General features: G+C 41.5%; 1 protein-coding gene across 1 annotated transcript in view; it reads right to left on the minus strand.

Moving 5' to 3' along the window:
- The window catches only part of lrmda (leucine rich melanocyte differentiation associated), a 478060-nt gene that overhangs the window by 14262 nt on the left and 438377 nt on the right, over window positions 1–25421 (minus strand). Inside the window, exon 6 of the mRNA XM_052474864.1 lies at window positions 22921–23005. Within this exon, the coding sequence (XP_052330824.1) occupies window positions 22921–23005 (85 nt within the window). The remainder of the gene's footprint in view (window positions 1–22920; window positions 23006–25421) is intronic.

The following is a 25421-nucleotide window of genomic DNA, read 5'->3' on the forward strand; positions in this document are numbered from 1 at the left end:
GACAGAGGAGACTCTTAAAGAAGAAGTTACAGGTCTGTGAGAGCCAGAAATCTTGCTTGTTTGTAGGTGACCAAATACTTATTTTCTACCATAATTTGCAAATAAATAAATAAAAATGTGATTTTCTGGATTGTTTTTCTCCTTTTGTCTGTCATAGTTGAAGTGTACCTATGATGAAAATTACAGGCCTCTCTCATCTTTTTAAGTGGGAGAACTTGCACAATTGGTGGCTACCCCACTGTATTTTGTGTCATACTGTAAATTAGGCTAGATCTTGTTTTTGTCACAAGCCAAATGATATCCTTGAACTACATCCGAATTATCTATGAATTGCTAAATTGATTCAGATTTGCATTCCCTCCTTAGCGAACAAGACTTTCCATTGACAGGGCTGTTCATCACGCTGGAACAAGACGATATGCATCACTCAGTACGATTGACATTGAGTAGCGTTGTAATATCAACCTTTTCAAACATTGCTCCAACATTAGTCTGACATATACTGTAAGGCTACTCTCCGTCTGTAGTTAGTATGTCAGACTATTCAAACATCATCGTCCTCAGGCATATGAGAATATAATATAATTCCATAATTTCTCCTTCCAATTCTTTTGAAACTGTCGTCACACAGAAGTAACTCACTGTCCGTTTGTTTTGACTTTATTATCAGATTTGGACTTTTATTCATACTGCAAATTATATTTATTGGGGGGAAAAGGTGTCCAAGACGGAGACAAAGGAGGGACAGAAACAGATTTAAGAGCCAAGTGCACAACTCAGATAAAAATGTGCATCGGAGGCGAAAAAAAATGGAAAAAAGTGGAGGGGGAAAAGGAAATAAAGAGAGAAAGAACAGCAGTCAGTGGAAAGGAGAGGTGTTGAGGGATTTGCTGTTGCTGTGGCTGGATGGGTTGTCAGGAGACAGTTGCCAGGTCATGACTCAAAAGGCCAGATCAATAGCTGGTTGATGTTACCACATGAATCTCCTTACTGGGCCAAAACACAACACACATCTATTTACTCATAGACTTAATGGACTCACAGACCCACTTCAGTACTTAGACCCACAGACACAGTGGTGTAGTAGGAAACACAAGTCCCTGACCAAATGAAAATAATAAAGTTGTTTCCATTATGAATGTAGAGGCTTAGTTATCAGTATGAGTTATGATAATGAGTTTTTCATGATCATGTGGTTTAGCTCTAGTTATGATACATTATAGTGCACTTAAAACAAATTGTTTTTCAGATACAGTATATCTATCCAATAAGGTTAGCTATAGTAACCTTGGGGAGTTATGACCGCAGTACTGTCACCTCACTGAATGACCAGAATCAAACATTGTAAACTCAGAGTGACATTCTTCATTGATGTCTGAATTAGGACACTGATAAAGGCCTATCACTCTTTGTACTCCCCAACTTATAAGGACGAGGAGGAAATTGAATTCCGGCGGTCATACATTTTGACAGGAGAAAGGATTACAGTCGGGACAACGAGGGGGGGGGGGGGTCTAATGACAAAAATAAAACAGTGAAATTAATTCCAATGACATTTATTGTAAATAGAGCAGAGGGAGAGTACACGACGCGCAGTAGCTCTGGAGGCTGTAGATAAGAGAGGAGTGGTTTGAGGCGCAACTCATGAAGTTTACAAAGACGTAATCCCCTTGGAACTAAAGTACTCCATCCTCTGGGTCTACAGTATACAGTAGACTACAGCAGGGGGCGTACAACATCACTATAGGCACCCAACAAGTATTTTACATGTGGATATTGAAAATATTCATGTCGTAACAGCTCGATTATCAGAAGTGGGTGTTACAGTGAGTTATTGAAAAGGTAAGCCTATGTAGATACAAGTATTAAGATGTACTTGATATTGAACATACTCGATTATCACTATCAAAAGTAGTTATTACCAGGGGTGTCATTCACCCCAAACTTCTGAGGGGGCACAAAGTACGTGAGGATGGCTGGGGAGTGGTCCAGAGGGGGGCTATTCCCCCGTCCATAAGATGAAGAATTTAGCTTTTTTCAAACAACTACAGTACCAGTCAAAATTTTGGACACACTGACTCATTCAAGGGCTTTTCTTAATTTCTTACTATTTTCTACATTTTAGAATAATACTGAAGATATCAAAACTATGACATGACACATATGGAATCATGTAGTAATCAAAAAAGTGTTAAACAAATCTAAATATATTTTTCGATTTTAGATTCTTCAAAGTAACCACCCTTTGTCTTGATGAAAGCTTTGCACACTCTTGCCATTCTCTCAACCAGCTTCACGAGGTAGTCACCTGAAATGCTTTTCCAACAGTCTTGAAGGAGTTCCCACATATGCTGAGCACCTGTTGGCTGCTTTTCCTTCACTCTGCGGTCCAACTCATCCCAAACTATCTCAATTGGGTTAAGGTCGGGTGATTGTGGAGGCCAGGTCATCTGATGCAGCACTCCATCACTCTCCTTCTTGGTCAAATAGCCCTTGCATAGCCTGGAGGTTTGTTGGGGTCATTGTCCTGTTGAAAAACAAATGATAGTCCCACTAAGCGCAAACCAGATGCAGAATGCTGTGGTAGCCATGCTGGTTAAGTATGCATGTGAATTCGGAATAAATCACAGACAGTGTCACCAGCAAAGCACCGCCACACCATCACACCTCCTTCTCCTTGCTTCACGGTGGGACCACACATGCAGAGATCATCCGTTCACCTACTCTCACAAAGACACGGCGGTTGGAACTAAAAAGCTCACATTTGGACTCATCAGACCAAAGGACAGATTTCCACCGGTCTAATGTCCATTGCTCGTGTTTCTTGGCCCAAGCAAGTCTCTTCTCCTTATTGATGTCTTTTATTAATGGTGTCTTTGCAGCAGTTCGACCATGAAGGCCTGATTCACGGCTTCTTTTCTGAACACTTGATGTTGAGATGTGTCTGTTACTCTGTGAAGCATTTATTTGGGCTGCAATTTCTGAGGCTGGTAACTCTAATGAACTTCTCCTCTGCAGCAGAGGTAACTCTGGGTCTTCCTTTCCTGTGGCGGTCCTCATGAGAGCCAGTTTCTTCATAGCGCTTGATGATTTTTGCGACTGCACTGAAATTTTCCAGATTGACTGACCTTCATGTCTTAAAGTAATGATGGACTTTGCTTATTTGAGCTGGACTTTGTCTTTTACCAAATAGGGCTATCTGCTTTACACCAACCCTACCTTGTCACAACACAACTGATTTGCTCAAACGCATTAAGAAGGAAAGAAATTCCACAAATTAACATTTAACAAGGCACACCTGTTAATTGAAATGCATTCCAGGTGATTACCTCATGGAGGTGGTTGAGAGAATGCCAAGAGTGTGCAAAGCTGTCATCAAGGCAAAGGGTGGATACAAAGTATATTGAAAGTAGGTTCTTCCACATATGTTCCTGAGTTAATTAAACAAGTAACACCCCATCATGCTTAGGGTTATGTACAAAAATGCTGGGCAGGCCATTATTTTGGCCACAATGGCTATGCACCCATAGGAGGACAATGCCCCCATCCACAGGGCACGAGTGGACACTGAATGTTTTGATGAGCAAGAAAACGATGAAAGCCATATGCCATGGCAGTCTCAGTCACCAGATCTCAACCCAGTTGAACCCTTATGGGAGATTCTGGAGTGGCACCAGAGACAGCGTTTTCAAACACCATCAACAAAACACCAAATGATGGAATTTCTCATGGGCATGACACCTCTGGCTATTACCGTAATAGTTATTGAAAATGTAAGGTTATCTCTATTCTTGAAAGCACATGAAAACAGTGAGGAGAGCCCTAGTAATAGGCACTAATGTTGTCATGGTAAAATGACTACTTATCACCAGATGCAACATGGTTAGGGTGGTGGTGTGTTTGACACTGATTGATAGAATTCTTCATTACACCCCGCATTTCTAATTCAAATGTAAAAAAGAAACAGATAAAGTGGATCAAACCTCTGTAACCAACAACATTTGAAAACTGTAATTAGCAATTTGGCTGCTTTTGCTAATCGACCCGTTAATAAGAACGGTCGGTCGGTCGGCGAGTCACTCACTTCCAGTTTAATCACTAGAACAGGATTCAATAACAAAAGAGCCGTATATTAATCACCAGAGAGTGATGACTTTACTCCTCATCGCTTTGACATTGGAGGAGGGGATGATTGGACGAATTAATGTATCTGAACACATTAAATAACAATTATCAGGCAAAACAGCATGAAAGAGAGTGGGTAATGAAGCTCATTGTCAGGTCAATAATTACCACATAAACTATTCTAAGAGGAGAGGGTAGTACGCGCTAGAAGGCCATGCCAATTTTTTTTTTTGCAATATCGCCAAAAGTAATGGGCAAGTACTGTATATGGGCTATTTGTTCTTAAATCTGTGTTAAAGTTAGGGGTAAGGTTATGTGATATTTAAGGTGAGTTGTAGTGGTTAGTTAATAGCATTTGTGATTAGAAAGCACAGTTTGTCTGTCCATTCTAGCATGGCCCAATAGTGACAACTATTGAAGAGGCTTCCAGCAGGAAGCAAAAACTGTATAATTGAAGTAAGCAAAATTATTGTTAGACATATAACCAACAATTGTGACATTTTGTATACTGAAACAAGGGCAGCTACTATATGCCAGGTTCATTCTAAACTGAATGATGAGGACTGTATGATGGACTTCATGCATCAATGGGCAAAATGGCACCACAGTACCTGTCATTCAGCATTTCCATCAAATCAAAGATGGCTGCCAAACATGGCCAAAAGAGCAAACGCCACAGGTGCTGTTTACATTTACATTTAACATTTAAGTCATTTAGCAGACGCTCTTATCCAGAGCGACTTACAAATTGGTGCATTCACCTTATGACATCCACAGAAAGGGTGACCAATTGACCCTTCACTAAGCCCAGCCCCGCCCCTCTTGGTTAAATTAAACACAGACTACCCCTTGCTCATCAGGTAACTCTTGGGTATGTTGTCGTGGACTGTCATTACAATTGCTTCACAGGAACCTGGTAAAATGATGCTTGTGGTGTGGCTAGCCACTCTGAATTCACTGTTAGCATGCAGTTAAAGCTACTAAGCATTTTTGGTGCTAAATGCCCTCGAATCATATCCTGATGTCGACAGCAGATAGGAGTTGTATTCATAACGTGGCTAACTTAGCTAGCTAACACATTTTGAAAAAACAAGTTATATTAAGTGGCTATCTGGCTAGCTAGCATTAGCAAGGTTTGGTGGTCAATGAAACTGAGAGCTAGCTAACCAGCTGAGATACCAAACAATGTAAAAAAGTATAATTTTGGATTAGAAAATAGAAAAATACTCCATTAACAGTCTATGCATTACAATAATCAAAGTAGCATGTACTCCTGGTGCACTGTTAAAATATTTAGCCAATTAAACAAACATTTTTTTAAAGAAAATTATCTGTTTTTCCCACTGCCCTTACTGGCTTTCATGCAATTCAAATGTAAGCTTAAAAAATACCACTTGGGTTATTCGACAACTTAAAAAGACAAAACTACTCAAATTTCAATAAACACTTTGAATTAACATCATACGTGATCAGTGAACCATCTTTCAAAGCCCTGCCTTCTCTCTGACCTCCCTCTCATACCCCTATCTGTCAGCCGGTTCAGTTCCTCCTACAACCACATCTCTCTCTCTCTCTGCTGGCCAGACATGAATTACCAGTTGACCGCTGCTGTCCTGAGCCTCCACAGTGACACATATCAATAGTAATCTGACGTGTGGCAGGCGCTGGAAACAACAGTCCCCTTTGGACACATCGAGCCCTGGAACCCCGACTGGCAACACCTGCCTCACCAATGGGGACGTAAGGGGCCATGCGTCAGTCAGCTCCTTCTCTTCATACTTTACCCTGGCCCTCCAGACACCCACCACAACACTTATTACTCCACTTCCTGGTGCTGCTAAGTGACTGGCCTGTCTGGGCCACTGTTGCCACGGCTACCACCCTGGGACCCTATCCTTATTATCCTCATTTCAGCTGTGATCATGATGCCTGGTAGGCAGCTCTCTACCTGGGGCTCCCGTTACATCCTGGCTGGCTCGCCAAACACTGATCCGACATGACATGGTGACAGAAAGCAGGGGAGAGGGGGATAAAGGAGGATGGAGGGGACTGAAAATAAAAGAACAAGGGATGAGGTCGAAAGAGAGAGGTAGAGAGAGGAAAAGTTGGCACAGAAAACAGGGGAGAGGGGGATGGAAATAAAATAAGGGATGAGGAAGAAAGAGAGAGAGGGAGGAAAAGGTAGGTTGAGGTTGGCCAGCCAGGGCCCTTGTGGCGCATGGTGTGCCCATCAACATGGGTGAGTGTTAGCCGAGAGCAGCGTGTCACAATGATGGAGGGCTTGGATCACTCACATCAGGCCTTCATCTGACTGGAAGAGATCAATCTCCAGGCCTAATACAAAAGGACACGGTAAAATATATTTCTCCGTCTCTCTTTTTCTCCCCCCTTTCTCTTGTGTCAGTTTAACTGGTGAGTAACTCTCTTTGTCAGGCATCACGCTGACCACTCTCTCATTTACACCTCTCATTTCTTCTGTCCCTTGTATTCATGTTTGACCATGGTGGTAGGGATGGATTATGCACTTACAGCTAGCTATATGCTATTTAGCACATTGTGTCTATGTTGTTATATTTTGTATGAGCACATCACATTTGATGACTTATTCAAAGGCAAAATATTACAATAATAAACATATGATGTGTTTATAGAGCAGAAATGTTCATTGAACTAGAAATAATTGGCTGAAAACCTTTCACAAAAGCTGTTGCGCATGTTTCTAGGTGGCAGAAGCTCGGTAATATACTTTAAGTAGAAACAAAGTGATGTTGCATGCTGTCTGGAATTGAAGGGAAACCACACTATGACAGGGATCCTACAGAATGAAAACAGATGATGCCGCTCCAGCCAATGGCTGTGGAAGGAGAGGGAATAATAGGGTTGTGATGGTAGTGTGGATCTCCTCCCCCTGGCCTCCCGTAAGCCAGATAACTTGACTGTAACCCTACTCCTCTTGATTAACATGACACATCCCTCCTCCGTATGCAGGGAGGAGAGGGATGAAGGGATAAAGGGATGGATGATTAACTGTCTTTGTGTCCCTCCACGTGAAGAATGACTCCTCCTTCTCTCCTCTTCTGCCTCACTCGCCTCTCTCTCTCTCTCTTTCTCTCTCTTAAATTCTGTCTTACCTCACTCTCTCCTGCGTCTCAGCCCCTCTCATTCACCCTCTCCTTATCTCCCCCTCCCTCTCTCCCTACCCCTGACATCCTCGGACTGTCCTCAGCCCCCTGCACATCCTCTGACAGGTAGAATAATAACTCTCGTTCATCACTGCCCACCAAAAGTCCAATAACCTAAATCTTCACTTGCCACACACCCCGGGACTCAATTACTTTATTGACATGTAATCTTCATAAGAGGAGAAATATTGAGCATGTAAGGTCAGGTGGTTATGAAGACATATTATCATATTATCTGCATGAAGGTTGCAGGGCTAGGACCTGACAAAGCTAATTATAATGGTACATGTTTCAGAGCTCACAGGGTATTATCTGCTTGGCTGCACCAGCAAGCACCAGCTGAGGTATGGAGAGGATGGAGGGGTTGAGGAGGATGAGATTTCATACCTTAATAGGAGCTGGATGTCAGCTCAGGGTATGGGAATTAATGAAGTTAAATATTATCGAGCGCACATCACAACGCTAATACCTTTGATCGGTTCATTTGTACCTTGTGGGGGCTTGGAAACTGCTTAGCCAAAATGGCTAATAGTAACAACAAAAGACAACTGTAGAACAACACAATTGATGATCTGCTGTATCAGAGAGAAAAACATCTAAAATTAGATTCAGACAAACACTAGGGCGTTGCCTCTAAGCACTGCTTAAAGTTCAGCTGTTGTTTGTATATCAGTGGCTTGAGAGGTTCCTGGGCCAAGATGTCATAGTGGGTTAGCAATAGTGTGAGGCACTAAAGGAAAGGCCCGAGGTTCTGTTATCTCTCTCAAGGTTATCTTCATATCCTTCTTTCCTCTCTGCTCAGACCCACCATTAGGATCTAGAGCCTGCCTGCTACAGTACCAACGTACTTCATAGCACTCTCCGAAAACAAAAATATAATATACAATTTTCTTCTGTGGAGGATGTCTTCTAAAAAGTCGTATTTTTTAAAATCCTATACCTAGTGTAAATCTAGGACTTTTTAAAATGTTAATCTACACTATGTTCTAGTGTAAGTCTAAATGAAAAATAAATTGGTGATCATATTTTTTAAAGAGTCGATATAAGTGCCAAAACGCATTAAAAACACATGCTTAGCCAGCCCAGTCCAGAGTCATATCCCGAAGTCATCTCCATCTCAGGGTCACACTGCGTGAACAAAAGACCACCACACCGTGAGACATGCCACGTGTGTTCACTCCAATTCATCATTTCATGCCATTTTCCTCTTTCCACCCCCATCCGATTACCCCTGAATCTGGGTTTCCCCTGGCGCCCTCAGACAATGCCTAAATGCTAGATCAGAGAAGCTAGAGGAGGTACAATTGATCCTGTAGCTCATGGGGTTTGCAAGTTAGCACTGGTTTAATGGTGTCAAGTGGAGATAGGTTTTTTGGCCTTTCTCAGGAGGCAACCCCCTGTGAAAAGTATCCAGGCCTTCAGAAGTACTCATATCATTCTATACTTAAGTCCCTAACACCCCTAAAGTCATTATTATTTTCCTGACTTTCATTCAGTATTTGTTTTAGCAGTTACTGGTTAACATTGCTGGTAGCTTAATAAATCCCCACACAGTGATTTCTGAGCCATCTTAAAATGAGGCCGTTTTTACTGCTGTAGATAATGAATATGAGGTTAAAAAGTGGTGAAATGCTCCTTTAAATGCAGATATCATCTACCAGTTAATCTATATTCAAGATCAATCAGAAGGTTAGCTTTTGAAAAGGCATTGTATCCTTAGGTAAAGGGGTAAATTGGAAAAGCAGTCATTAGAAATCCCAGCAATCTGGAATAAATTCAATAATCTGACCTAAATGACTCAGATGTCAACCCAATCCTCTCGCAGTGACACAACATGTCAGAAACAATCTACCAATCAAAATATGACAGTAAAATAATGTGTCTGCTCATATTAAAGTGACAGTGAAACCTGTTCCTTTCGTTTATACCCATTTCGTCAGCGAATCATTGTGACAGATTAAAAGGTTGTACCGTTCAACTGGCCTCGCTCTCTCTTCGTTGTGGGGAAGCAGGAATGTTGATATTGGTGAGCATTATAAAATACTTGCTACTTCATCCTGTAACTCAAGCTACCTATTCTACTCCAAGACATATAATAAAATGCCAACGTCCTTTCAATGAAATAGGCTCTGATCCTCATAACCCATAACCAGTTGACCTCAAGTGCTTCATTTGACCGGGCCGACCCCCTTAAACATTGACATTGGGCACGAGTGCTTGGTTAGTCAAATAGGACACCCCTTTGATTTGTTAAGTAGGGGAGCCAAGCACAAATAGGACACCCCTTTGATTTGTTAAGTAGGGGAGCCAAGCACAAATAGGACACCCCTTTGATTTGTTAAGTAGGGGAGCCAAGCACAAATAGGACACCCCTTTGATTTGTTAAGTAGGGGAGCCAAGCACAAATAGGACACCCATTAGATTTGTTAAGTAGGGGAGCCAAGCACAAATAGGACACCCCTTTGATTTGTTAAGTAGGGGAGCCAAACACAAATAGGACACCCCTTAGATTTGTTAAGTAGGGGAGCCAAGCACAAATAGGACACCCCTTTGATTTGTTAAGTAGGGGAGCCAAGCACAAATAGGACACCCCTTTGATTTGTTAAGTAGGGGAGCCAAGCACAAATAGGACACCCCTTAGATTTGTTAAGTAGGGGAGCCAAGCACAAATAGGACACCCCTTTGATTTGTTAAGTAGGGGAGCCAAACACAAATAGGACACCCCTTAGATTTGTTAAGTAGGGGAGCCAAGCACAAATAGGACACCCCTTAGATTTGTTAAGTAGGGGAGCCAAGCACAAATAGGACACCCCTTTGATTTGTTAAGTAGGGGAGCCAAGCACAAATAGAGGCGAAGATATTTAGCATTTTTAGATGATGGACCACCTCTCTTTCCAAGGCAACGGGTCCCAACGAGCGTTTCACGTCGCCCCTGATGCAATGAATAATCCACATGGCAGTTAATGTGAGCTATGCTGATACTCCCACCATAGTTTGTGTTCAGACATCACAGCTTAGTGTCTGCTGATTGTATATTGAAGCCGAGCCAGTTGACAATAAATCACTGGATTCACCAGCCAGAGAGAAAAACTGTTTAGACAACGGCCCAATGGAGCTCGCTGTAATTGACAGATGAGTCAAGCTCCTTCCACCACATTAGCTCTGGAGCACTGAGACTGAGCTGGGAATGGCAGTGAGTGTGTGTGTGTTCCTGCGTGTGTGTGTGTCTATTCTGTCTTTAAATGAAGGTGTTGTGGCTGATGTGTCACTTATAAATGTACTCCTGCTCTTAACAACAAGCCTCTATAATCATTATTTCATGTACAGTAGCTGTGTAGCTACTAGATTAACAACGCTCCCTCCCTCTCTCAAAGCTCTGATTGTTATATGGCATGCCTCATGACTTTTATGAGTGAGCATGACAAAAATGCATGGTGATGTCCTTTATCCATTGGGGTAAGAGAAACCACCAAATTATGATTAACTGAGAGGGAGCCGATTGCATTAAAAAAGACATGCTAACCTGATTAGATTTAAGACATATTTTCATCTTGCGTTTAGTGAGTGTGATTGACAAGTAGTACTACATTAATCTAGAATTATAGAAGGTAACTGAATGAATTCACAGTTCATTCAAACAGAATCATGCTACAAAAATAAAATTAGAGTTAAACATTTTAAACTCACAAACTCATGGCTGTTCATTAATGTTTTATGTGATAAACAACTCTACATAAAGATGAATTGCCAATGACCTAGCTGCATGATGGCATTAATAATGCCAGTAGAGTTCACTGGTCTCTGATCCCTCTCTCCCTCCAGTGTGACAAGTGACCTAGCATCTGCTAACACATTAGAAGCTCTTCATCTTCTTCATGATGGGTAAAAAGGCCCTTACAGCGGTTCACACTACACACTGAGCCATCCATTTCACACAGGAGAAACTGGAGGACCCTCCATCGATCCTGCTGTAAAAAATATTCAAACCATCTGGCTAGCCTCCACTGTCATAAATTACCTTGATGGACTCCTGTGTTTCCAAACCAGGGAGAGAAAACCGCCGCAGACCTGCGCTAGCTAACTTCTGGCAGGGACTACAAGTAATGCTGGGAAACACTAGACCACATCTCATATGTCCCCGGTCACAGTCACAAATCACAGTGGAACATGAATAATAGTTTGACTTGCGTAAGCAATCTGGTTTCTAACAGCAATGTGGCCTATCCATTCGGGCTGATATATGCTTTGTCAATTCGCTGTCACTGAAACTGACCAGTGATACTGGGAATTGGACCAGATCCAGAAGTACCAGAGGGATGTTATTGCAGAATGGGCCGGGCCTGGGCCTAGGTTGGCAAGAACTCATGTCCTTGTCTGTCTATCTCCCTGACAGCTTCTCAGTAGACGCCCCGGTATTGTTTCACACTTATGAGTGTTGTACTTGTGTAAATAACATTGTCCTGTCTGTAATGGTCACAGCATATAAAGATTTAGGAGGATTGGTGTTCCAACACTGCTGAGAGTATTAAAGGAACATTTCTAAAATGTTCTACTTCATTTTCATAATCTCCAGCTCGTTTCTATGTTTTGTGTTTTGTAGTAAAAAAAAAGATTGAGGAAGATAAGTGTTTCCAATGATATCATCAACCAATTAGTAGACAATTAGTAGACAATTAGTAGGCAATACCAACTCATAATTGGTTAACAATCACACAATGCACACCGATGATGTCATTGGAAACACATATCTTCCTCTCGGTTTTACTACCAAACATAGAAACCACAGGAGGTTGATGAAAATGAAGCTGAAACATCCATACGCCGTGTACTGCTGTTGGGAGTGGTGATCTATCTGTACAATGAATGGTAAAGAACATTGTACATACATACAGTATCTTATCGCACCAGATGCATACGGAGATCAGTAGGACTCCGATTTTTTTGTTGGTGTACTTGGTTGAAATAATAACAGTTTCTTGAATCAAACATTTCATTTGATCTCTAAACTTAAGTGGCACCATCCACAAACTGTTATAGTATTTTAGTCAAAACAAATTCAGCACATCTTCCACTTGACTTAAACACGTCTTATTAAGATGAAATATCAAAAAGGAAAAACATTAACTTTTTATTATTCACAAAGTGAAAAGAAAATAAACAAATATCTTCTAAATTAAATATTTTTTAAACGAAATCCCCAAAAATCTTGACACAAAACTTGACGGTGTCATCTTTCTACTTGCAGTTCTACCTGTATACTTTCAACATCAGTTTTCAGAACTCAGCTCCTCAAGAGACACCTTCGACTACATCAAACAGCAAGGTAAAAACAATAGTGTCACTGACATTTCCTCCGAACCGAGCACAAACAGAATTATTCAGAATGAGAGAGAGAGCAGAGTACCATCTGCAAACTGCAAGAAAATGACACTTGGTAGAAAGCAGTATTCTCAAAGCAGTTTAGAGCAGAGTTCAGCAGTTGAAACTGTCAGTGAAGTTAAGAAGGTTTTAATCTAGCCGAGCCCCAGCCTTCTGTCTAACAGAGAGAAAGAACGGCCCGGGACTTCCAGGATGTGTCCCAAATGGCACCCTATTCCCTATAGTGCCTTCAGAAAGGATTCACACCCATTGACTTTTTCCACCTTTTGTTATGTTACAAAGTGGGATTAAAATGGATTTAATTGTCTTTTTTACTCTGTAATACTCTGTAATGTCAAAGTGGAAGAAACATTCTAACATTTCCCTTTGTCTAATATTAGGTTTTGGTTGAAGATCTAATAACATTAAGTATCAAAAATACGCGAAAATAGAACAAATCTGAAAGGGAGCAAATACTTTTCCCCGGCACTGTAAGTATTCAACCCCCTGAGTCAATACATGTCAGAGTCACATTTGGTAGTGATTACAGCTGTGAATCTTTCTGGGTAAGTCTCTTAAGAGCTTTCCACAGCTGGATTGTGCAACATTTGCCCATTCTTTTCAAAATTATTCAAGCTCTGCCAAATTGGGTGTTGATCATTGCAAGACAACAATTTTCAGGTCTTGCCATAGATTTTCAAGCAGATTTAAGCCAAAACTGTAACTAGGCCACATTAACTGACTTTTTGGTAAGCAACTCCAGTATAGATTTGGCCTTGTGTTTTAGGTTATTGTCCTGCTGAAAGGTGAATTCATCTCCCCGTGTCTGGTGGAAAGCAGACTATAGCAGGTTTTCCTTTAGGATTTAGGGAACCAAAAGTCCTACAGTACGCCCCAAAAATGCACAAATATCATACACCCCCCCCAAAAAATGCTACCTTCCCCTGTTATTGTAATGGTGAGAGGTTTGCATATCTTGAGGGTATGATATTTGTGCGTCTAACTTTCTCACTCATCATTATTCACCATTCATTCAGGATTATCTGTAATCAATGGTAGTATCCCCATTAATGTACAAGTGTTTAGAAAAAATGTTCTACTCGTATTTACAATTAAATTTAGGCTGTAACACAACAAAATGTGGAAAAGGGCAGGGGGTGTAAATACTTTCTGAAGGCCCTGTATATCGTGCACTACTTTGGACCGGAGCCATATGGGTCCTGGTCAAAAGTAACGCACTACATAGGGACTAGGGTGCCATTTGGGACGCAACCCCAGTGTGTTCCAGTTCTCTATAATAATAACAGGGATATTCAGGGCCTGCCTCCAAAAATGAGCTCTCATCATCATTTCTCCCAGCGAGAAGAGGAGAGGACAGAGGAGTATGGTGTGTTTTGGACATGCGGTGAGGGATTTCAGGGCCCGGTTCCCCTTCGCTCTACATCGCTTTCCCTCATCTCATCCATCTCCATAGCCCTGCACTAATGGCTATTCATGTTGCAGAGCCAATCCACTCCTGGGAAGAATAACATCACATCATCTCCCTCTGATAAACGCAACAGAGCCGCGCATCACAGAGGAAGAGCAGATATTCATGGCTGGCAGCTGCTCGCTGTGTGCCTGAGGCTGTAAGACACAGAACACTTGTAGGACCTAATGTAACGTATTTTCAAGTAAAAGATGTATGTTCAATTCAAAATAGAAAGGAGACAATGTCTTCAAACTGAATGAAAAACAAACCTAAATGTAATAGTTATACCAACATGATTCTCACCGCACAAGAACAGACCCATGACCTATTACCTTGATCTGAGAACATGTTTACCAGTTGTTGACCTAAAGAAATGATCCTACAAGCCGACTCCAGATCATTAAAACATATTAACCGACATAAACTAGTTTTGGAAACCAAAAGCATATGGGGGTAGACATATGGGAAAAGGAATCCTACCTGTTCGTCCATTATATATTTTAGAGATCCAATCTCAGTGTAGCCCAGAGGTTGAAATATGCACGTGGATATAAGCATGCATGATGACAATCTCTTTCTTTATGAGAGCTCATTACATCCCTGTGTTGTGAGTTATTGGCACATTTTATATCCATATGTTTAATGGTAACAAAAGACTAATTCATTATAAAACTGATCCTTAGCACCTCTTCAGCCGCACAAACTGGCAAACACCTCCAAGAATATAAAACTTGGTCCGGTGACAATTACTTGTGAACTCATATGTGGGGATTAAAGCCATATGTCTTTATATTGTCAGTGTGTCTCAGAGTGTGTAACCCATAGAAGCAACCGTAGTCAACATAGTTCACTTGTCATTCTTCATATGCATTATCCAGTTACACAGAATTCTGAAAGTGTTTCGTTTGTAGGATCTTGGAGCTCCATAGGACAGAATCCACATGGTTTCATTTATCAGCTACTTGGTTATAAAAGAAAGACACAAGACAAAAAGTAGAACTACCCTGAATTGGCATGTGCTCAAGAAATATTTAACTTGTAGAGTTGGAGAGTTCCACGCAACCGACAGAGGGAAATATTTTTGGTATCTCCGATTGTTCTGGCAATTCTCACATAGAAACTTAATTGGGAGAAAGGATGTTTGACATGCTTTTTACATTAGTATCACAAACCATTTACCAGAAAATCATGATGGAAGTGGCCATTTTAGGCCCTTTTTAGACCTACAAAAGACCTTATAAGACCTTATGATTTGTGAACCGTACATGATACAGACACCTTGTTGTCATTATACTCCTTATAGCAGGCTCTATCATATGGAGTATGTCTAGATTCTGAAATACACATACATTTATTCAACATAAAAAATATTAATATAAATATCTCAAAATTAGCCTTTTGGATTAAGCTCATTTCTAGACATACTCCATATGATAGAGCCCACTATAAGGAGTATAATGACAACAAGGTGTCTGTAACATGTATAGTTCGTGGATCATAAGGTCTTACAGGAAGGAGGCTTGTATGGCTCTAAAAAGGGTTTGTGACAGAAATGTAAACGCATGTCAAACTTGTACTAATGAAGTTTCTAAGTTAGAATTGCCAGAACAATCGGATATATTTTCCGTATGTTTCAGTGTGTGGTTTTCACTTTGCCTCCATACAGTCCTTAGGGCATTCATAATACTGCACCTAATACACACAGTGAATACTGTAGGGCGTACTGTAAACCTACAGCACGTGTACACCTTGCAATAGACATACACAGGGGATTGACTTGACTGTAACACTGTTCCTCCTGGAGGAGCACAGGTCATCCACAAACTTCCTCCACTTCTTGTGGAATGCAAGTGGACTTGGAAGAGTTAAACTCTCTATGCTTTTATCCATATTTCCCATTTGAACAACAGATTTGGTTCTGTAACGGTGGCGGCCAGCATTGGTCTTTAAGTTTAACAATGATGTTTATCAGGGGAGAAGCGGTCCTGCTACAATCATTATGAGACGCAGGTAACTGTCTCTGAGAGCACGTACAGAACCTTTAATAGGGCCTGGCAGGAGTGTTCTGCCTTCCCTCACTGGAGGTTTATGGCAAACATTTCCATACTCAAGGCTATGCCAAAGATAAAGGGAATATTATCAACTGAGGGACAGGTGTGTTTTTTTTTAGGTAGATTTGCTTAAAAGGTCGTGAAACAAACATCAAATAGAAAGTTAGCCATTTATTTATTTTGAGGCAAGGCGATGATGGAGACAAACATGTTGTATCAAAGACTTTACCATACCGTCTAAATAACCTAGGACTAATCATTAGTGAGCTCTTTTGAAAGTAAATTTTGTGGTAAATAGACTGACTTCATGCAGCCTATTCACAATCAAACTAATGTCTGTATTTTAACAATGTTAGTGATGCTGTCATTATCCTTTGCTTGAGAAGCAACGATGGAGTTGGTCTTTTATCTAAATCATAGTCTCGTTCCATGAGCTCTAACAACAAAAATGTCAAAAACAGTGATAATGTCCCAGGGCCCCTCTTCATAATGACTAATCCATCCTCAACAATATCAGTTTATCAAGCATTAGTCATCCCATCCAGCTGTATGATAATGGAGGGAGAGAGGGGTGGAGGGAAGGAGGGAGGGATAGCTACCAACCGGTGTATTAGTCATCCCATCCAGCTGTCTGATAATGGAGGGAGAGAGGGGTGGAGGGAAGGAGGGAGGGATAGCTACCAGCCGGTGTATTAGTCATCCCATCCAGCTGTCTGATAATGGAGGGAGAGAGGGGTAGAGGGAAGGAGGGAGGGATAGCTACCAGCCGGTGTATACCTCTCTAGGACTTGCTGAGCTGGAATATACAGTACTTATCCCTCCCCCTTTCTCTCTATGTCCCCTATTTCCAGCTTTCTCTTCCCTCTCCCACCTCTCCCTTTCCACCCCTTACCTCCCTCTATCTTACCCATCTTTCTCTCTCTTTCTGTCCTTCCCCCTTCCTCCCTCCCCCTCTCACTCAGTACTTCTCATCCAGAGCTCTGTCATCAGGCCTCTCCCCTGTCTCTCCAGCACGGCCTGACAGCCCATTCCTCATCATTTCCCCATTTTGGCAAAACCCAACTCTCCCCCTAATGGTTCTGCTGCTCTGCTCTGAACGCTTCCAGATGTTTGTGTATTTGTTGTGCTTCGACTGTAAAACACTTTACTCTTAGTTTGGATGCGTACCCGTTTCCCCCCCGTATTGGTGGTGAGGGAGTGTGTGTGTGTGTGTGTGTGTGTGTGTGTGTGTGTGTGTGTGTGTGTGTGTGTGTGTGTGTGTGTGTGTGTGTGTGTGTGTGTGTGTGTGTGTGTGTGTGTGTGTGTGTGTGTGTGTGTGTGTGTGTGTTTGTGAGCATGCATGTGTTTATTGAGAACTGTATATCTACAGATCGCCCCATCGTGTAAAAAAGTGAACTGTACAGCAAGCGTGAGAATTCCCATGGGTGTCGTCAGTGTGTGTGTGTGTGTGTGTGAGCATGTGTGTCTGAGTAAGTGAGGGGGTTTGAAGGCTTTGAAGCCTTGCTTTCCTCCAGGGCTTTTAATAGCAGTTGTGTACCATTTAAAATACATACATACTAAGCAGCTGGAAGCAGTCCCAGAATGAAAGCATTGAGCTAGGCTTCATGGCTCATGGCATTTCTCTTTGTTTATTCTCTGTTTACTTAGCAGTCTATACACTGGGATCCCTTTCATTTAGGCCTGTCACTTGTGAAGGATGGACCACATCAAACAGTCTGATCCATTAAAGAGCAGTGGCTGATGCCTGAGAAATATATTAGCCTAAATATGTAGATAATTGTAACTATCACTCGGAAGTAAAACAGTGTATTTCAACTGTAGAGTGCAGTAAAGATATATATATATATATATTACATGGGTAGCATCACAAGGGCTTGTTGTTGGCTGAGAAGAAAGTCAAGAGTGTGCAAAGCTGTCATCAAGGCAAAGGGTGGCTACTTTGAAGAATCTCAAATATAACATATATTATTTGTTTATCACTCTTTTGGTTACTAAATGATTCCATAGTTTTGATTTCTTCACTATTATTCTACAATGTAAAAAATGGTAAAATAAGGAAAAACCCTGGAATGAGTAGGTGAGTCCAAACGTTTGACTGGTACTGTACATGTTTTAAGCCTACTGCACTAAGGTCTATCGCATAAACCATCACTGAGAACATGATATCGTCAGATAATGAAATGTTGTTGTTAGACCATCACACACATTATGTTTGACAGGTTTTAATTACAACTCAGCCTTGATTCGTTATTAACTACAGTAAGCCATTATGGAGTAATGCTCCATTCAAACTCTTTAGGTATTTATTATTAGGTACTTTAACATCTCAGTTATTTGTCCATTGTAGGTATGTTGCGAGGACAAACTTTAGTCTGAGGCCTCTCTTTGGGAGATCAAATCCACAATGTTATTAGAAGTGTCTTGTACTCTGATTGTGAGAGTCATTTTGAAACAGCGCTCTGCTCCGTACTAGAGGTGTCGTCGGGAAGAGTACTTTGAATCTCCGACTGCCAGCCTGGCAGACAGCTAAAACCAGAGCTGACAGCAGAGGAGGATCCTAAGGTCTCTAGTGGTGACTCTGCTCCCTAGGCCTCCAGACCTGTCACTACTCCACTCTGTGTCACCCTGGCCTGCTCCAAAACACATCACAGTCTCCCCGTCTTTTTTCTCCCTGTCCTACCCTCTTGTTTTTAGTCGCTAGCTTGCTTGCCCTCTCCTCCTTCATTGCTCACTCTCCTCTATCTTCCGCTATTATGTTTACAAATCTTTTTATTTTTTCTATATTTCTTTCTTTCTGTGTTGCTCTCTTTCCCCCCACCATCTCCCTCCCTCCACCCTCTTCTTCCCTTGTCTCCTCTCTTTTCGTCTTGTCCATGGCTGACTCCGCCACACAGCCACCCCCAGACAGGGGCTTTTCCTGGAGCCGTATCCCCACTCTCCACCCCTCTCCCCCTGGGCACTGACCTGCCAGCTCTGGCCCCTCCCTAGAGCTCCAGACTGCAGTAATTACTAGTGGCACCTGGGCTCTGGGGCTCCTATACAGGTGTGTGTGTGTGTGTGTGTGTGTGTGTGTGTGTGTGTGTGTGTGTGTGTGTGTGTGTGTGTGTGTGTGTGTGTGTGTGTGTGTGTGTGTGTGTGTGTGTGTGTGTGTGTGTGTGTGTGTGTGTGTGTGTGTGTGGGGAGGCTCTCTCTGCAGCAGACAGGGGGCTGTCAGACTTCCTAGCTACATCCCACCAACTAGGGCCATGTAGGGGCTAACACAAACAGACATCCCTGCTCCACGGTTCATCAAACCACACCTAAATATAACTGATACAAATATATGGTGATTCATTCAAAGGGATAACGAACTTTATCAGCAACATGTAATGATAATATTATAGTATTATGACAATGATTGTAAACCATACTAAAATCTCTACAGTGATAACGACGTTAGTGTACCAGTTTTGTTAACAGTTTCTACTGAAACGTCCTCATCTCACAGTGCAAGTACGTAGAAGGTAAGAACGCACAGAAAGTTATCGTGATTGCTCCCCCACATTTAGTTCATCCAGTATGTTTAAAAAGCATAGAGAAGTAAGTGGGCTGCCGTGCTGAAGGAGGACTGAGGCGGGGGGCATAAAGAGGAGGTGAGGCTTGAAGATGAGGGCAGTGTTATCTAAGGCTGCAGCGCTCGCGTCATAAACATAACAAACGGTGACTGTCACCACACCACGGCCCAGATCTAAGAGGGAGGGAGAAATATCTCACATGTCAGATCCCCTCACCTTTTAATGGACTGTTCCCTGGCCGGCCTGATGTTGACAAAGCACAGGGTCTCTCCGCTTGTGTCCCAAATGGCACCCTAGTCCCTATGGGCCCTGGTCAAACGTAGTGCACTATAAAATGAATAGGGTGCCATTTGGGACTGTCTCTGTCCCTCTTCCTACATCACATGGAAAGCTGCTGGTCAGCCACTGTGAAATAGATCTGTCCTTGGCACTGGACGGGAGGAGGGTTGTGTGTGAGTACGTGTGTGTGTGTGTGTGTGTGTGTGTGTGTGTGCATGTGCGGTGTGTGCGACCCCATGTGTGTGAGGTGCTCAATGTTGACCTCTTGAGCTGGCTGCCATGGCGTCGGGCGCATCACAGCGGCAGTGTTTTGCATGGCGGAGACAAAGAGCATGATGAATGTCTCATGTTTAAACCTGCTGCCCTGCTGTGTGGTCCGGTAAAATGGCCTCAGGGCCACTCACACAACATCGCTACAGACACAAAGAACCGGTCACCTTTTCTTTCTACTACAAGCCTGGCCAGCACAGTGACTGCCTTACTGCAGCTAGGAGAGAGACAAGCAACACAGAGGAATGTACCAGTGCATTTAGTTAAGAATATAATACAATTCAACACAATAGAATAAATAATCATTTACAGTAAGAAAGATGCATATAAAATGTATGCATTTGATATTAATGCAACTGTGTAACAAATGCTTCTCCATAATATATTATAATACATATATTTTCTGCTAAAACTGGGGCAACTTTAGAACTTACATGAGTCTAGAAATACATGAGTCTAAAAAGATGTGTTTGGTCTATAATGTACAGAGGTATGTAATGTAAAGAATGTCATCTCTTTCACACATTATTAGATCAGAATAAGGCCTAAACAATGACTAGCATCAACATATCATCATTGATGGTTCACATATACACACCCTCACATCAGAATCAAAATCAGAACCAAAACCTAGATACATTTCAGGATCCCTCAACTACTCAAAGATATGAGCTGAGGGAAAACTGACCACTATTATGATCCCAGATGAATCTCAAGTCCACTATTCTCTCACTACAGTTCATCAATAAGAAGAAAAACATGCATATTCATATATATTATCAAAGAGGGTTCCCTTTAAGGACAATGGACATTATTTTATTTTTATTTATTTTACTTAACCTTTATTTATCTAGGCAAGTCAGTTAAGAACAAATTCTTATTTACAATGACTGCCAACCCTGGCCGACGCTGGACCAATTGTGCGCCGCCCTGTGAGACTCCAAATCACAGCCGGATGTGATGCAGCCTGGATTCGAACCAGGTATTGCAGTGACACCTCTTGCACTGAGATGCAGTGTTTTAGACTGCTGTGCCACTCAGGAGCCTGGATTTATTATGAATATGTTGTTCATATTGTGTTCAGCTATCTTAATCTCTGACATGTCTGATGAGTGTGTGGATCAGGGAGTGGGGATGTGAGATCATCCTGACCTTGGTTTTATAAATTTGATGTACATGTTTATTGTGTATATATAATATACCAGATAAAAGTTTGGACACACCTACTCATTCCAGGGTTTTTCTTTCTTTTTTTTATTACTATTATTTACATTGTAGAACACTAGTGAAGACATTAAAACTATTAAAAAACACAAATGGAATCATGTAGTAACCAAAAAAAGTGTTAAACAAATCCAAATATATTTTATATTTAAGATTCTTCAAAGTAGCCACCCTTTGCCTTGATGACAGCTTTGCACACTCTTGGCATTCAGTCAACAAGCCTCATGAGGTAGTCACCTGGAATGCATTTCTATTAACAGATGTGCCTTCTTAAAAATTAATTTGTGGCAATTATTTCATTCTTAATCCGTTTGTGCCAAACAGTTATGTTGTGACAATGTAGGGGGGGTATAAAGAAGATAACCCTATTTGGTAAAAGACCAAGTCCATATTATGGCAAGAACAGCTAAAATAAGCAAAGACAAATGACAGTCCATCATTACTTTAAGACACGAAGGTCAGTCAATCTGGAAAATTTTGAAAACTTGAAAGTTTCTTCAAGTGCAGTCGCAAAAACCATCAAGCGCTATGATTAAACTGGTTTTCATGAGGACCGCCACAGGAAAGGAAGACCCAGAGTTACCTCTGCTGCAGAGGAGAAGTTAATTAGAGTTACCAGCATCAGAAATTTCAGCCCAAATAAATGCTTCACAGAGTTCAAGTAATAGACACATCTCAACATTAACTGTTCATCAAATTGTCGAATTTATGCAAAGAAACTACTGCTAATGGACACCAATAATAAGAGACTTGCTTGGGCTAAGAAACACGAGCAAGCAATGGACATTAGACCGGTGGAAATCTATCCTTTTGTCTGAAAATTTGACATTTTTGATTCCAACCACCGTGTCTTTGTGGGATGCAGAGTTAGTGAACGGATGATCTCCGCATGTGCGGTTCCCACCGTGAAGCATGGAGGAGGAGGTGTGGGGGTGCTTTGTTGGTGATACGGTCTGTGATTTATTTAGAATTCAAGGCAAGCTTAACTAGCATGGCTACCACAGCATTCTGTAGAGACACCATTCCATCTGGTTTGTGCTTCGTGGGACTATAATTTGTTTTTCAACAGAACAATGACCCAACACACCTCCAGGCTGTGCAAGGGCTATCTGACCAAGAAGGAGAGTGATGGAGTGCTGCATCAGATGACCTGGCCTCCACAATCACCCAACCTCAACATAATTGAGATGGTTTGATTTGATTTGTTTAACACATTTTTGGTTACTACATTATTCCATATGTGTTATTTCATCATTTTGATGTTATTCTACAATGTAGAAAATAGTAACAATAAAGAAAACCCTTAAATGAGTGTATATATATATACCCACATTGTATATGCCCCCTCTAATAAATCTGATGTGAGTGAGGACTAGAGAGGGCTCATAAGGAAGTGTAATCTTTACCTTTGTGGTTCTTGCCGTCTCTAGAGCCTCTGGGTAGAGGGGTGTAGGGCATAAAGGAACACTCAGACCTGGGGTCACCTGGGGCCTGGGGAAACGAAACACACACACACAATTTACTATTTAGCGTGTAAAAGAAAAAACATGTCCTCAGCTATCAAACAAATTCATTGATAGAGAGAGAGAAAGAGATGCAGAGAGTGAGAGAGAGAGAAAGGAGAGAGAAAAAGGGAGAGATGCAAAAGTAGAGAAGGGTTGAGCGATTTCATTGCCGTGACTGATTGTCCGAGTGCCATAAATTCTATTGAAGCGAGACAGGAAATGTTGGAGTTCCATTCCTGTTTTATCGCAGATGGAGGGAAGGAGCGCTGGGCCAGGGCAGGTTTCATTACTTTCTTATGGAGAGGTAGGCGCTACGACCCTGGCTTTGATGGTTTGTCCCCCTCCTGGCCTGTTAGAGGGGGTCTATATGGGGGAAGGCCTCATGACTACTGAGCCATAACCTGCTGTAGGGGTCAAACCAAGGGCAGACACCACACACTATGAACCACAGCCCCTCTAACCCTAGCCCTAACTAACACACTACTACTGCTGTCTGACTACACACCAACAGGTGGCATGACACCACCACTCTGACTCTCCAACGTTCTCTGCTACTGGCTTTCAGGTTTCAGACTTACATCCACTGTTTCTTGAGTTCTCAGCTCTTTTACACTAGGTGTGTTCTTGGAAAGACTGTGTAACTCAGTGTGATGTAGGTCTATGTGGTGATCAGGGTTGGGGAGTAACGGATTACATACAAAAAAGGTCAATGTAATCCGTTACGTTACCAGCAAAAATATGGTAATCAGATTACAGACGGTTTTGAAAAACTAGATAATTACTTTGAGGATTACGTTTAAATTCAGAAAGGATTTTTGCTTTTAACCAAAACAGAGTTGGGCGGCTCTGCTTTAAACAGCGGCGTATTATCAAGATATCAAAGTGTCACCAACAAACAATAGGCCTATAGCAAATGCAGCATATGGCATTCATTTTTCACATGTAAATAGCACTTTTCAGTAATGCTCAAAGCATGCCATTCCATGAGCGCAGCATTTATTTTTCTAATTGAATCAATGAGCCCAATCAGTCCTCCATTACAACAAAATCATAAACAACAGAGTAGGGCTGGCTAATAAGTCCGTAGTTTTGGGGTCCTGCTCAGGTAAAACATTATGGCTAATCTATACTTCCATATTTCCAAGTCCTATTCTTGAAGATCAAGGCGTATAACATTTATTGGAATGACTGAAATTCTGATAGACTTTGGTTTTTAATGTAAAGATATAATTTAATCGTGTTATTATACGTAGTAGAAAGCGATGGCCTATATAACCAACCTATAAAGTAAAATATAACATCCATATATGTCCAGCTACGTAAACTTTAACATTGATTTATCCTGCAAGTGATGTCGTTCAATTGGTAACATACATTTTTGTCTTCTTCTAATGCCTCAAGGGAAAGTGATCTAGAAGTAACTGAATGTAATCAGATTACATTACTGAGTTTGGATAATCCAAAAATACTGATTACAAATTTGAACAGGTAACTAGGAACTGTAACGGATTGCATTTACAAAGTAACCTACCCAACCCTGTGGTGACAGTCTACATTTCCCAACTGTACCTACTGAAAATACATGGGTTGGTTGCACGTTCAATTTACTCCCAAGAACAGAACGGCCACCAGCAAGGCCCAGAGTTTAGACAATACAAACTATACTGATATTAAGACTGAGTGTGTTTGAACAGGTCAAAAGTGTTTATTTGTTTTTCTTCTTTTGGTGCGAAAGACCTAAATATCCTGTTTTATTTGTCTTCTGTTCCCTGGACTTTTAGCTGTTTCAACAGGCAGTTTATCTTGACATGTTGCTATCTGATGCCTTTGCAGAAATACCCTCTTTCCTCTCCTGCAGGAAGGAATTCACTGGGCTTTTAATCATAGCAAAACACCAAAGTGACAAATACATATTAGAGATGGTTTAGTGCTGCTATTTCTCCCCTTGTGTGGTTGTTTCACTAGTCTACAGCCCCCACGCACAACCTTGAGAAACAAGAGAGGTGGACAACGCTAAATGAAAACATATTCTTCAATGGCGGTGTAAATTGAAAATGATCCCATAATGTGCTTTCAGATAGGATCTCTGAAGGACATTACAGTACATAGGCTGGCTTGTGCTGGTGAGCACATGCTTTATATATTACTAGGAAAAGACTTCCAGACAAAATGATATCAACGCGTTCTGGGTGCAATAACTTACTGGTAGATGAGCGAATTAGAATGACAATATCACAAAATATCCTGTCCACATAATACTTTAAACTTCACTTCAAGGTCAGTTTTTTGGGTGTTATAGCTATTTAAGGTAGTATTCTTTTTTACAGTACTATATCTTACAACCAGTGATGTAGTGAGTAAACACTGGTCACCGTCCGCCGCGAGTAAAGTAAGTCCTTATA

This window comes from Oncorhynchus keta, chromosome 2 (genome assembly GCF_023373465.1).
Source record: "Oncorhynchus keta strain PuntledgeMale-10-30-2019 chromosome 2, Oket_V2, whole genome shotgun sequence".
Taxonomy (NCBI): domain Eukaryota; kingdom Metazoa; phylum Chordata; class Actinopteri; order Salmoniformes; family Salmonidae; genus Oncorhynchus; species Oncorhynchus keta.